This window comes from Hippocampus comes, unplaced genomic scaffold (assembly GCF_001891065.2).
Source record: "Hippocampus comes isolate QL1 unplaced genomic scaffold, H_comes_QL1_v1.1 scaffold59, whole genome shotgun sequence".
In the NCBI taxonomy this organism is placed as follows: Eukaryota; Metazoa; Chordata; class Actinopteri; order Syngnathiformes; family Syngnathidae; genus Hippocampus; species Hippocampus comes.
In genome coordinates, this window is record NW_017805406.1 from 2,857,482 (window position 1) to 2,869,964 (window position 12,483).

The 12,483-nt window shown below is 42.8% G+C and overlaps 1 protein-coding gene across 3 annotated transcripts in view; it reads right to left on the reverse strand.

Moving 5' to 3' along the window:
- LOC109517893 (glucocorticoid receptor-like) overlaps positions 1–10,514 on the reverse strand; it is a 38,171-nt gene extending 27,657 nt beyond the window's left edge. For 2 of the 3 annotated variants that reach the window (XM_019873369.1, XM_019873367.1), the window contains exons 1-2: positions 10,057–10,514; positions 4,207–5,398 (exon numbers count right to left, since the gene is read on the reverse strand). In XM_019873369.1, coding sequence (XP_019728928.1) covers positions 4,207–5,390 — 1,184 coding nt within the window. In that variant the 5' untranslated portion in view covers positions 5,391–5,398; positions 10,057–10,514. The remainder of the gene's footprint in view (positions 1–4,206; positions 5,399–10,056) is intronic. The other variant, XM_019873368.1, reaches the window with a different exon arrangement.
- Positions 10,515–12,483: the final 1,969 nt, after the last annotated feature.

Genomic DNA, 12,483 nt, shown 5'->3' on the forward strand with positions numbered 1-12,483 from the left:
TGTTTAAAAATAGTAGCCTAGCCTTAGCGGTAGCCATGATGAGAATAGACGTGGCGCAGACACGGGGGCTTGCTATTTTCAAGAATGACCGCATGACGGGCTGAAAAGCGGGTAAGCAAAGTGGCGGATTAAATGACTTAGCCTTCAGTCAATGCAAGGTCAGTCACAGAAAGGAAACACTCTGGATCTTGCATGGTATTAAATATCACACGATTCAGTTTCAAGATAAAGACCATTTGGTTTTATTACATTGAAAGTACAGTCATAGTTTTTTAACGGATTATTTCATTTATGGTTGTTTCATTTCCAAATCAAATCAGATCAAATCATCTCCCTGCTGTCTGGGAATGTTTTGCACTCCCGTTTTGACACAGTGTGGGTCCGGTTGTTTGTCTTTACAAAGCTCAGCAAAATTATTTGACACCAGACTGAGAACTATGACATACTCATTTGTGGAGTGATAGCATTAAAACGTTTTTAATCCGTTTCAGTTTTCCTGATTTTTGGGATGTGGTCAAAACTACGCCGCAGGATGTACATTGAAGTCGCCCTTCACCACCTATTGGAGCTTGAGCTCTTACGTCAGCGGTTACCTAATGCGATCGTAACGTGCATTGAGATAATGTCGTTTCAAATACCCTCCTGTCATAGCCGCTCTAGAGTGCCTCGTTGTCTGTAGGTGCATGTACGTCATGGAGAGAAGGCGGAAAAGTGAGGGGAGAATCAGGGCCTGGAGCTGGCTCGGCCGCTTTACAGCGCCTCGTTGTCATGGCGTGGAAAATGGCCTCACCGATGGGGTGGGGTATATTCCAGCCACCGGACTGTAAGAAACACACTAGATGATGACGAATCACTTTTTCCAGGTCTTCGTAGTGCTGCTTTTGCTGTATCAAGCCCTAAATGGCTTCCTAAAGATTCCAGAGAGGGTTTGTTACACAACCAGATGCCTCACATACTCTTTGCTGACTTGAAACTGATCTCAGCATTGATTATCAGTCAGGCCAACTTGAGTTGTCAGGTTGAGCGTGGACCCGTCATTTCGCGGCCCATACCGTCAACCCAGAAGGAGAAGTAGGTCAGCTGGAAGCCTTGCAAAGCCACAGCCCACACTGAATCATGTTAACCCTTTCTTGACCAAGAGGGTATGAGGCCATTATCAAGTTGCTCAACCACCAACCTCCGCTCCCTCGCCCCCAACCTTAAACCAGCTGTCGTAGCTTGTCGCGATTATATAAGGTGCACGACTGAGCAGCCTCTTAGGGGGATAAACGTTTGCCTGTGCACGGACCACAACCTTGGACGGGTTTAATTATTGACCGAGCCGCAGCGCAAGGTTCTCAGCTATCGCACGGTTTCCTGCGCACATGCACACGCAGCCACGGACGCACACCAACTTAAGTTTATGCAGGCAAATTATGTCTAAGAGATGAGGTCGACCCATGCTTTTTCTTGTTAATATAACCAACACAAACCACTTTCACTCTGTTAATATTCACACAAGCTGTAAAATTTTAAATAAGGAGCAGCTAGTAATCATTAACTAACATGAACCACACTCAGTAGAAAGGCCAAACAACTCTAATTGGGATGAGTGCCAATTTAAACACCCACCTCCTGCATGTGCATGAACTTTCTAAGATGGATGCATTCATTGACACAAATGTTTGAAATAAGAACCGAAATGAAGAAACATCCACAGGTGTATCTAAATGTAATCAGGTTATTCCTTTGCAAGACTGGCGGTAAAAACAATCTTGTTCTGAAAGGGCACTTTATATGGGGACATTTAACTAAAATCGACAAAGACTGTTGCATTACACCAAACAAAATATATTCCTATTTATATAACATTAGTGGCAATGGTGTTCAGCAAATCTGAATCTGCTGTTTCCAATTAAATTATTAGTAGTAGACTGTAACAAATTAAGTCACATATTTCCATGGAAAATGTACACTGTGGAGCGATCACATGTCAAAACGCAGATCCTGAATGATTATGCGCTTTAATTCATCGAGGCGACTGCTGATGTGCTTGTTTTCGTGACAAACGGTTTTCAAATATGACAATGTGTTTTAATTCATCTAGGCGACTGCTGACGTGCTTGTTTTCGTGACAAATAGAATTCAAATAGGCTCAACAGTGCTGCTTTTCACAAGCTAATACTATTAGCTAACGCTAATCAGTACATACAATAAAACAGTGCAGATCTATCCATCTACCCACCCTTCCATCAATCTAGCTAGTACCTAGCTAATCTTGCAAGTAGCTAGCTAATTAAGCGTGATTATTTATCGGTTTTGCCGGGCGGAGCTCAGTTTTTCTCACCACACACGTGGATTGAAATGAGACTAGAAGGGTAAAATTTTTGCTTGTTATACCTGTCGGAGACAAGTCAAAAAAATAAAATAAAAATCTTGACTGATACACAGAAGTTGAGCTGCAGTGGCACATACAGCAAATTAAGCTCGAAAAGCAAAACACGAAATACAAACCAGCACTTTCATCAACAAAAATACCAAACTTGGAGACACTCGAGCAAATACAAGAGTTCAATACTTCCTGGAGGAATGAAGTAAAACAGCAAACACTGGAACAAGGTCTTTGAAACATGACGTGCTTCGGTCAATGTTGAATCAAAGGTTAAAGGAAAGCCCTGTAAGGCAGCTTCATCTTGACAGACACCCAAAACTTGATGAGAATATGATGAGCATCCAGTCACTTTTGAGACATACGATTTATTTCGTCTGTGGCCCACTTAATGAATTTATCCATTAAGACTTTGGTAGTGAATGAATTTTTCATGATTTTTTTTAAAAATCACTATTTATTGGCTTCTCACTTCAATCTAAGAATGAGGATAAGGAGAAATAAGGAGAGTACCGAAATGCTTGCCGTGCTGTGTCAACACGTCCAAGGGTAAAAACAACAAAAATAGAACGGGAAGCTGAGCGGCATGTGTTGAAGCAAGCGTCACTGTGCGAAGAGTCAAAGCGGAAGAGGCCAAAGCCTCAAAGCGGTCAAAGGAGCCGACCGCTTTCGCTTTTCCAAATGCACACTCACGCTTTCCTGTGGGGGAGTCAAGTGCCGAGATAGACCGCTCTTCAAGGGACATCAGCAGCGCGGCGGAGATCTGTTTGAGGTTTCAGCAAAGTGAAATATATCTACTTCCTAACCTCTGAACCTCATGTCTCAAATCTATTTTGTACAAGTCATATGATAAAAGTCAAAAGGCTATAATACAGCTGCACAGTCGAATGTCATCCATGTTGTTTCATAACTACAGCTTCTACAAAGATAAATTTGCTCCTGTCAGAGAGGTATTAGACAGATTGACGTTCTATAGAACAGCACTAACAAAGACAAATCTTTATGTTGTTATGTTTGTTACCTTTTGGGAGCCAGGTATGGAGTAAATACGCAGGGACATAAATGAACTGAATCCAGATCAGATCCAGATCAATCAGAATAAGGGTTTTATCAAAAACTCGCAATGTACCTTTTTCAGATCATATTCAATCTGATTTGCATGCAGGGTATGAAAAGTACATTTATTTCAGACTGGATCAAGAACCAGCATTCATCCCAATTTAAACGTGTCTTCAAAAATCTAACCGAGAAAAAGTTCAGATGTCAAATTTAATCTATTTTAGATGCAGGATGCATAACCAAATATGATCCAGACTCTGCATTTAATACCAATTTATGTTTCATGCAAAACCCAACTAAATATGTTGCGATGCATGTATCGCTATCTAATTTCATCCAATTTGCATGACGGGTGGAAAACCAAATTCCACCCCGAACTGACCCGCGTTTTGTTAATCGTCAATTCAAATTTCATCACATAAGACTCCAATGCAGACATGTTCTCATACTCAGGCCACTGTTAAATCCTATATGTATGTAGGATGCCAGAAAGAACCAAGTCTGTACCTTATCTATATTTAATTATTAGTGATATGAAATTTAACCAGAAGACCACATTTAATCGAGCATCTGTCAAATTGTATCTGATTTGTCTAGAGTTAGAACCCAACCCCATTCTTATTCAGTATTTGAGAAAAATTTAAAGGTTAGTCAACAGACACTTGGTGGAGTATATCACCTCATCAGTGAAGCTCAACAAGCAAAGAACTTGCCAAACAAAACCGGCACAGACAAAAGTATACGAAGCAAAGTTAAAATAAACACAAAATATCACTTACCTGGAGAAGCTGAGCGGGTATGACATCAACATCGACGTGTTGGGAAGCCCATCATTAGTCCTTTGAATCGCGGTGGACTCGCCATACCCGTCCCCTCGCATCCAGCTCTCCCCCAACGAGGACAGGTTTGAGTGCATGGCAAAGGGCTCCCGGGGTTGTTGACCCATAGTGGAGGGAGCGTTGGTTCTGCAGCGATAGCCAGCCGCGTCCACGCTCATCGACGAGGACATCGGGGCTCCTAAATGAACCGAACCCATGCCTCCCTGGAGACACTGTGCCTGGCAGAACACAGGCTCCTGCTTCTCCTGCTTGACCATACTGGGAGTACGGATGTGGGCGAAAGGATTGTCGGGGTTCTCTTCTTTGATGACGACGCTTGAGAGAAGGGATGCGGGCTGCTGATGCTGGGGGTGAACTTGGTGCTGAACTTGGTGCTGAAGAAGGTGATGCTGCTGATGAGGAGGGTGGAGCATGTTATGATGCTGCTGGCCGGTGCCATTAGCATAACAGTTCCCGCCATTGCCCGTAAGCACTTGCGTGGCTTTTGGCAAGCCTCCGACAGGTCTGCCGTCGTCGTGCAGGATGTTATCCAAGTGAGCCACTTCGGAATCCAGCTCAAAGTCGCTGATCTCTGGCAGGGATCCCGGAAGGTCCAGGTCTTTCCAAAGCTCACTGTCTTCAATCAGGCGAGTGCCGCCTGTCAAATCACAGGAAGTTGCGGAGGGAAGTCCTCCGTAAGATCCCAATTCTTTATCCAGGGAGAAGTCTACTTCCTGTTTGATGTGCTGGGGGAAAAGGTCAGGAAGAGGAAGGTTTCCCAGGACGGAGGTGTTGATGACAGACGAGGACACGTTGTCCAGATCGGCAATATTTTGGCTCAGCAGTGCCAAATCCTCCTCAATGTTAAACACACCGACATCCTGCTGCCGTTTCTCTATTCTGACCATTTTCTGATCATTTGTGTTCGACCCTTCGAACAGGGCCTGACGCTGCTGGTGGGAGTCGAGGAGGCTTCCGGGCTCCAGCTGGTCTTTGGTTCCTCCCCCATTTGGGGAAATGGGGTGGAGCGCGGAGAGCAGGGAACCAGTGGCGTCAGCTGCCTCTTTGCATTCTCCGGTTCCCAACTCTATGAATGTCAGGGAGTCGTCTCGATTACTGTTGCACTTCAAGATGCCCTGGTCCATTTTGTTATCTTGACACGGCAATGGGGGTCATTATTCCCAGCACACAGACACAGAGAGAGAGAGAGAAAGAGAGAGAGAGACAAAACAATCACCATTTAGTGGATCCAATAAATAGTCAGAATTCTGTCAATTGTTGATTATTTGCGTCTTGAATCAATTGAGGGTAAAATGATAGTGTCATGTCTAAGGAAGGCCAACTTCACAATCAGCTAATGAAAACAGGAATTAGCTTGCTCAGAATGCCCACATTCGCACACGTGTGTGTCATGTGGTTTTAGTCGAACAAATCGCTACTTGTACTTGCAGTCAACATACAGTAATGACAATCAAATAGAATGTGAATAATTAAAAAAAATATTGTTTGTCTGGTGTGTGCATCGTGGCTACCGGGGGGCTGTACAATGCAGGTGTACATGATATGCAAAGAAGAGTTGCACAACAAAGTGACTGTGAGATGCAGTAATGTATCAGTGGATCTTTCCAGAGGATAAAGAATATACTTTAATACAGACATGAGGTAGAAATGGCTTTTAGAATGGTGTTTTCCTATGTGTATAATAAAACAATAACAGATTGATTAAAACAATAATGCTAACTGATTGAAATGCATATAGTGGAACTGTACCGCCTTATTGATTGAAATGCATATAGTACAGTATAACCATACCGCCTTATGCATCAAGGCTTCCTAAATATTTTACAAATAGTTAATGGATTTAATGATGATGTAAACATTGCATAAACTGTGATGTAACAGTCGCACACATGGACACAGCAAACTTCATGTTGGCTCGCTATTAGGTAAATTTAAGGTACAGTCACTGCTATTTTAATCTGATATCAGATGACATGATTGCGGAATGTATGTTGCCTTTACAAAGCAATGACAAATAAATTAAGAAGCAATTTATCAACCATTTACAAACTCTTCATATGGGTACCCTAACTGGAAAATGATACGGGTAGCATAAATTAAAATGTCCATTTATCCATCCATCCATTCATTCTCTACAGCACTTGTTCTCATTTACACCCATGAGGAGGGCAACTATAGACAACATAAAGTCTTCAATAAACCAGATATGGATGTTTTCAGTATGTGGTAGGAAACCCGAGAAGGTCTGAACTAAGATTCAAACCCAAAACCCCAAACCACAGAACTGTGAGGCAGACGTGAACACCAGTAGACCACTGTGCTGCCCTGACAATTCATGTAATAAACTAAAATTTAAAATCTATTTTAGTCGACAGAGGATTTGGTGAAATGAGCACTAACTGCGCACGCGAGGGCTCCTACTTCACATGTGCCTCGTATTGACGAAATGTCAATAGCACCAAAGAGGCCATTTCCTGCCTTTACGCCCACGCTGGAACAACATGGCAGATTCACAAATGACACACACCAATGTGACCTGATTTAAAACAAGAAATAATGACGGACAGAAAATCAAATGACTTCAGCTCGCACAACATACAGTAGGTAACTGATCATGTGCTAATGTTATGCTTTTGAAGGGAACGCCCCTCCCTCACACTCCTACCCCTGTGCATGAACTTATGTTTTGGTGCCGCGGACAGAGTGACCACGTGTTCGGCATTCGACACGTGTTAACCCACACAGGCGAGGGTCTCCTGGGCCTTTGAACACACGGTGGCTGTCTCCACTTGCAGGAAAAGTGCACATTGAGAAGAAATAGAGAAACCACAATCGCACGGGATAAATAGTTCGGTGGCAGTAGGCATGGGCCGGTGTCACATTTTGATCGTGTGATAACCCTGAGCAAAACTATTGTGGTTTCACGCTATCACCGCATTGCAATTACAGCTCCAAAATGCATTATTGTGAAAGATTACGATAATCAACCCTTTCTATTGAAAAACTCCTTCAATAAACAAAATATTTTTTTCTAAATAAAATCCAAAAAGTACTTATATTTCTTTAAAAAAAACAAAAGTAGATGCTTCTAAGTTGTTTTCTGTTTTGTGAAGTAACTACAGAGCAGAAACAAACTGACGTTAGCCATGCTAGTTACCAGGTTAACAGCATATTTCACTAATAGTCGACAAGTCAACTTTTGTAGCTAGTCGCAAACGTTCATTTCAAGACAACATTACAGTAATACAGTAATGCTACTTTGATTTTTTTATTTTTATTTTGGTTTTTTTTTTTACAATTGAATTTGAGGAATAGCTACTTCTCAGCTCTTTTCCCTTTTATGAAGTTACTTCAGTGCAGAAACGAACTAAGTTTATCCATGCCAGCGAGCAAGCTAGCCGGTTATCTGCCACGAGACTGAGTCTGGAATAGACATGCTAACACTCGTAGCTAGTCGCAAACATTCATTTCCAGGCTGTGTTATAGTCATAGATTATTGTTACCCTGTTCTTGATTTTGTAACATTTCCGTTTGGTGATGTAAACAGAAAATACTGTCATTTAAAATTGGTTCATTGGCTTGGTAAAAGTTAAGGAAACACTGCTGTAAATGACAAACCATTACAATACAGTATGGATTGCTAACAGGTGGTGGCTGTCAATGTGACGGCAAATATAATATGGACGCACTCGAAGGCTCATTGGAGCAACTTAGTTGTGATTTGGAGGTGTGCAATGTGTGAAAAGCAGCGGTTTATCTGCACTTCCTTTTGTACGCCCACATCTTGTGATTGTTGATGTTAAAATTTGCCAGGAGAGGTGAGACGGGCATTTTTCACAACAAACAGTGGTGGGAAGTAATGAAGTACAAATATTGAGTATGAGCATTTAGTTTTATGATGAGTTTTATCGTTTACATTTGAGAACTGATACCTACTCCTTATTCAGTTTAGTTACTTGGTATGCTTGTTAGTGTGCTTTTCAGTTCAGTGGCCATGTAATGCATCATATTGAGATGTTTCCTTAAACCTCTCAGGATGAGGAAGAGCATTTCTATATCACTGCACTCCAACCGGAATAGCCAAAATATTGTCAAATAACACCCCCTAAAAGTATGAAATATTATTTGCATTTTTGCTGTGACTCAAAACTTCCGATTGTTATACATTAAGCATCTGGGTTAAATTCATGGCAGGGGGTTGCATGACCTACTAGAGGTGTCTCAAACTCGGGTCCTCGGGGGCCACTTTCCTGCATGTTTTCCATCTATCCCTGCTGTACCAAACCTGATTCAAATGATCAGGTCAATAGTAAGCTCTGCAGGAGCCTGATAATGATCCTTCAGTCAAAATATTCACAGAGACATAAAGGGTAACATCGCTGTGTTTTCCGAATATTTCGACAAAGCTGTCATGTAGCTCCAGCTCATCCAACCCTAATGAGGAAAACTGATGTGGAAAATAGATCAAGTGATCACATTCGGGCGGCACAGTGGTATCTGGATGTTATCTGTGTCTGCCACACAGCCCGAGGTTGTGGATTTGAATCTTCCTCAGACATTCTGAAAACATGTTTCTCACGTTAATTTAAGACTATATATTATCCATCGGTGTTAATGTGTTTGGGTTGGTTTTTTTTTGTTTTTTTTTGGTCTCATGGGCCCTGTGATTGGCTGCTAACTGGCTGCTAACCAGTCCAGGGTATACCCTCCCTCTCACCAGAAGTCAGTTGGGACTTTAAAGAGGACAAGCGCTATACAAAACTGATGTATGGATATGATTAAGTGTCCTTCATATTGCATCCAAGCAGAGTAAACAGTAGTTTGGACCACTAGCCAAGTGCTTCACACATCCAAAAGCACAACAACTAAAAGCAGTCCCAAAGAAACAGCCGTGGACATTCAAAGACAAAGCAAATAGAACAAAGCTTCGAAGTCACAAACAAAATGTTTCAAGGTAATTAAAAGCAAGTAAAGGAATAAAAGGTAGCTTTCTTAATTGCTGACAGTGAAACTGATTTTAAATGCTTAAAAGACCTTCATAAAAAGTATGGGTCGGAAAAGCAGTTTATCATCTGGATTTAAGAGAATTGACACTTGGCGCTTCAGCATGTTTACTTTGAAACCCGTGCTCCCTATTGACCGAAGTCTGCAGAGCTCAGAGCTCTTCTGGGTTTATATTCAATTCGCATTTCCTTCATGTATTCAGAACCCAAACCATTCAGTGATTTATAGACCAATAGGAGAATTTTAAAATCTATTCTACAGCTGACTGGGAGCCAGTTTAAAGCATTTAGAACTGGAGTAATATGTTTTAATCTTTTTGTTCTGATCAGAACCTGAGCTGCAGCATTCTGATTGAGCTGCAGCTGTTTTGATGCTCTTTTGAAGGAGTCCTGTCAGAAGCCCATTATAGTAATCAGTACTGGAGCTAAAAGCATGGATAAGCTTCTCCAGATCTGCTTGGGGCATGCGACCCTTCAGATTGGATACGTTTTTTCAGCTTGTAAATGGCTGGTTTACTTTTACCACCTATGTTGCAATGCGTTTTGCAGAAGTACGTAACAGATGGGAATGTTTAAATAGGAACTGGTGGGTTTTCTACGCTTTCGTTGCATTGCATTGCTACGCAACATTAGTGCAACCTGTTGGCTGCTCGGCTCCACTGCACCAATCACACTATTGCTTTTTAACCAAAGGCAACATTGTAAGGTGACACCATTTTTTATTTATTTATTTTTTACTTTGAAAGGCGGTCAGATGCGGAGTTGCAGCCCAGAGAGTGGCGCTTACCTGCTGGTTTGGAGAGGGATGCAGACCTCCGTTTTAGGTCATGTCCTGTCAAAACTCAATGAGAGACAACGAGGAGTGACGCAAAGTCGGCGCGGGGGAGCCGTGGAATAAAAGACATTCCACGCAGGTGACACAGCAAAAATAATGATGAAAAAGACAACGCTCCTCCTTAAATCTCGAGCAAATATTCCCCGTTTGGCAGCAACTATTTGGTAACTAAAGTAAACAAGGTCGAAGCGATCCGAAGCCAGAAATACCTCGCTCGACTTTTCTCGTAGAAGCAGGGGGTGGGAGGAAAAGAAATCCAAAGGCGAGCCCAACGGTTCCTCTAAAAGTCCCCCATAAAGTGGCCTACGAGCTTGACACGCACGTTTAAGTTATATAAGAGCAACAGTGGAGAGCGGCTGCATTCTGCCGCGAACTCCGGGTAGGCAGGGCGGACAGTCGGAAACGTCAAAGTCGGAAACACAAAAAAGCACTTCCGCTAGCGCAGTGTCAGAGCATACGAAAAAATAAAATAAACGTCAGCGGCGCCGCCCCAAGTCTCGACACCGTGTTTAAAACGGCACATAAATCGACTCTTCAGCTGTGTAAATGCAGAAAAGCGACACGTCTTACCAAATGCCAAGTGTCGGTCTATCTCTCTCTGAACACCAGTAAATATTGCTTTTATTTTATATTAGAGAGCTTCCGGTCGACCACAATGTCGCTGTGGCGGCTTGACGCGAGCAGCTAGTTTGACACTTACTGGTGAACGCCCCCCCCCCCCCCGCTGTAAACTCTGCTGAGGAATCTGTCAAAACGTGTCCGCGCTCCTCGTCGCCCACTGCGAAACATAAACTCGCCCCGCGGATTTCTGCATCGAATGATTTAAGCGTGAGTCCTTCAACGAAGCTTGCTCGTCAAAGGTTCGCTCAAGTCCGGAGAGTTTTGTGTGGGGAGGGGGTCGAAAGAAGTTGTGCGCACTCAGAAAAATGTTACGGAAGCAGTATTTTGCATGCAGAAGCATTGTGTGCTCCGATTAGAATCGGCTGTCTTCGTCTCCACGAAACAAAACATGAAACCATAACAGGTGAATACAAGATGGTGTCATTTGATTTGGATGCTATTCTCTTATGTTCGGTTGAGAGCTCGGTCCAAAAAAAATTCCGATTTTTAAGAACACAGGAAGAATCAAGCCCTGCACCTCTGCACTGTGAGGCCATGTGCGAACGAGTCCCCCACCCTGCCGCCCTAGCCAAGGCGAAACAATTAAAAATATGAAATTGTCCCCAATGCAAACGACCCTAGCTCTTGCCAATCAGGTTAGGGTCAGAACCACTGACTGGCTCCGGCTACAGATTAGCTGAAGGCCGTAGCTCCAACTGTAGTTCAGCTGAAAGCCCCTGGTCCCAAGGCACACGTCAGAAAATACTTAAAACAACCCTCAGACTGACAACACATACCTCTACAAATGCCCACATAATACTATGTTTCTCAGACAAGTGCCCAAATAAAACCTGACACTTGTGGTAAAACACAACCTTGCGGATGGATGCAATTAAACTGCCCACAGGACATCAATCACTTGTATTGGTGTAGAGAAACGTCTTAACTTCCCCGCAACTGCAATGTGGCCTGTGGTCAAAGTGAAGTGAGACCCTGGAGACCTGAAGCCTCCATCTAATCCTTACAGTAAATACTCCACATAGATGAAAGTTACAGCCATTCGCGGACTCAGAATGCTAACGTGAATAACAATGCTAACAACAGAGAAATGGGTTTCACTTCGCTCTGCGTGCTGAAGTCTATCAATGAACATTTTACAAGATTGTCATTAAAGAACAACAACCGATGCAAGTTCACAAGGATAAAGATGTAATTTCATGGGAATACAGTTCTTGCTGTTCAATTCAGTCCATAAGGTATAAGTGTAAAATCAGTTGGACAACTACATCAACTGTGACGAGGGTAAACGATATTCTCCAAAGATAAAGTGGTAATATGATGAGGATAAAAAACGAATTCGTCGCTGTTTAACTGCAAATGTGGTTGGCACGAGTTTCGAAATTGTTATCAACCGCCAAATCAAGTTAAAAAGAAAACAAGGCGTCAGCTGTCTGCGCAATCTCTCGTCGTGCCGAAATCTGCGCCGAAAAATGTGCAAAACCGCGAAGCAGAATTGGATGACTGGATAGATTACGAGAACATCAGCTTCAAAGATCAAATCAACTGTGCTGGAATAGGACACGAGAGGTAAAAAAAACCTGAGTTGGAAATGTGTCTGCCTGATATGCTCCTGCAAAACAGCAGAAGGAGAAACTTAAGTCACAGTGTGGAAGTGAAGAATCCACCATGAGCAGCTCATGCTCCATCTGAAAGCGGAGAACCAAAGATCGAAGAAGAGGAGGAGGAGCATGAGCTTGAGAGGGGCCTGGGGGTAGGGGG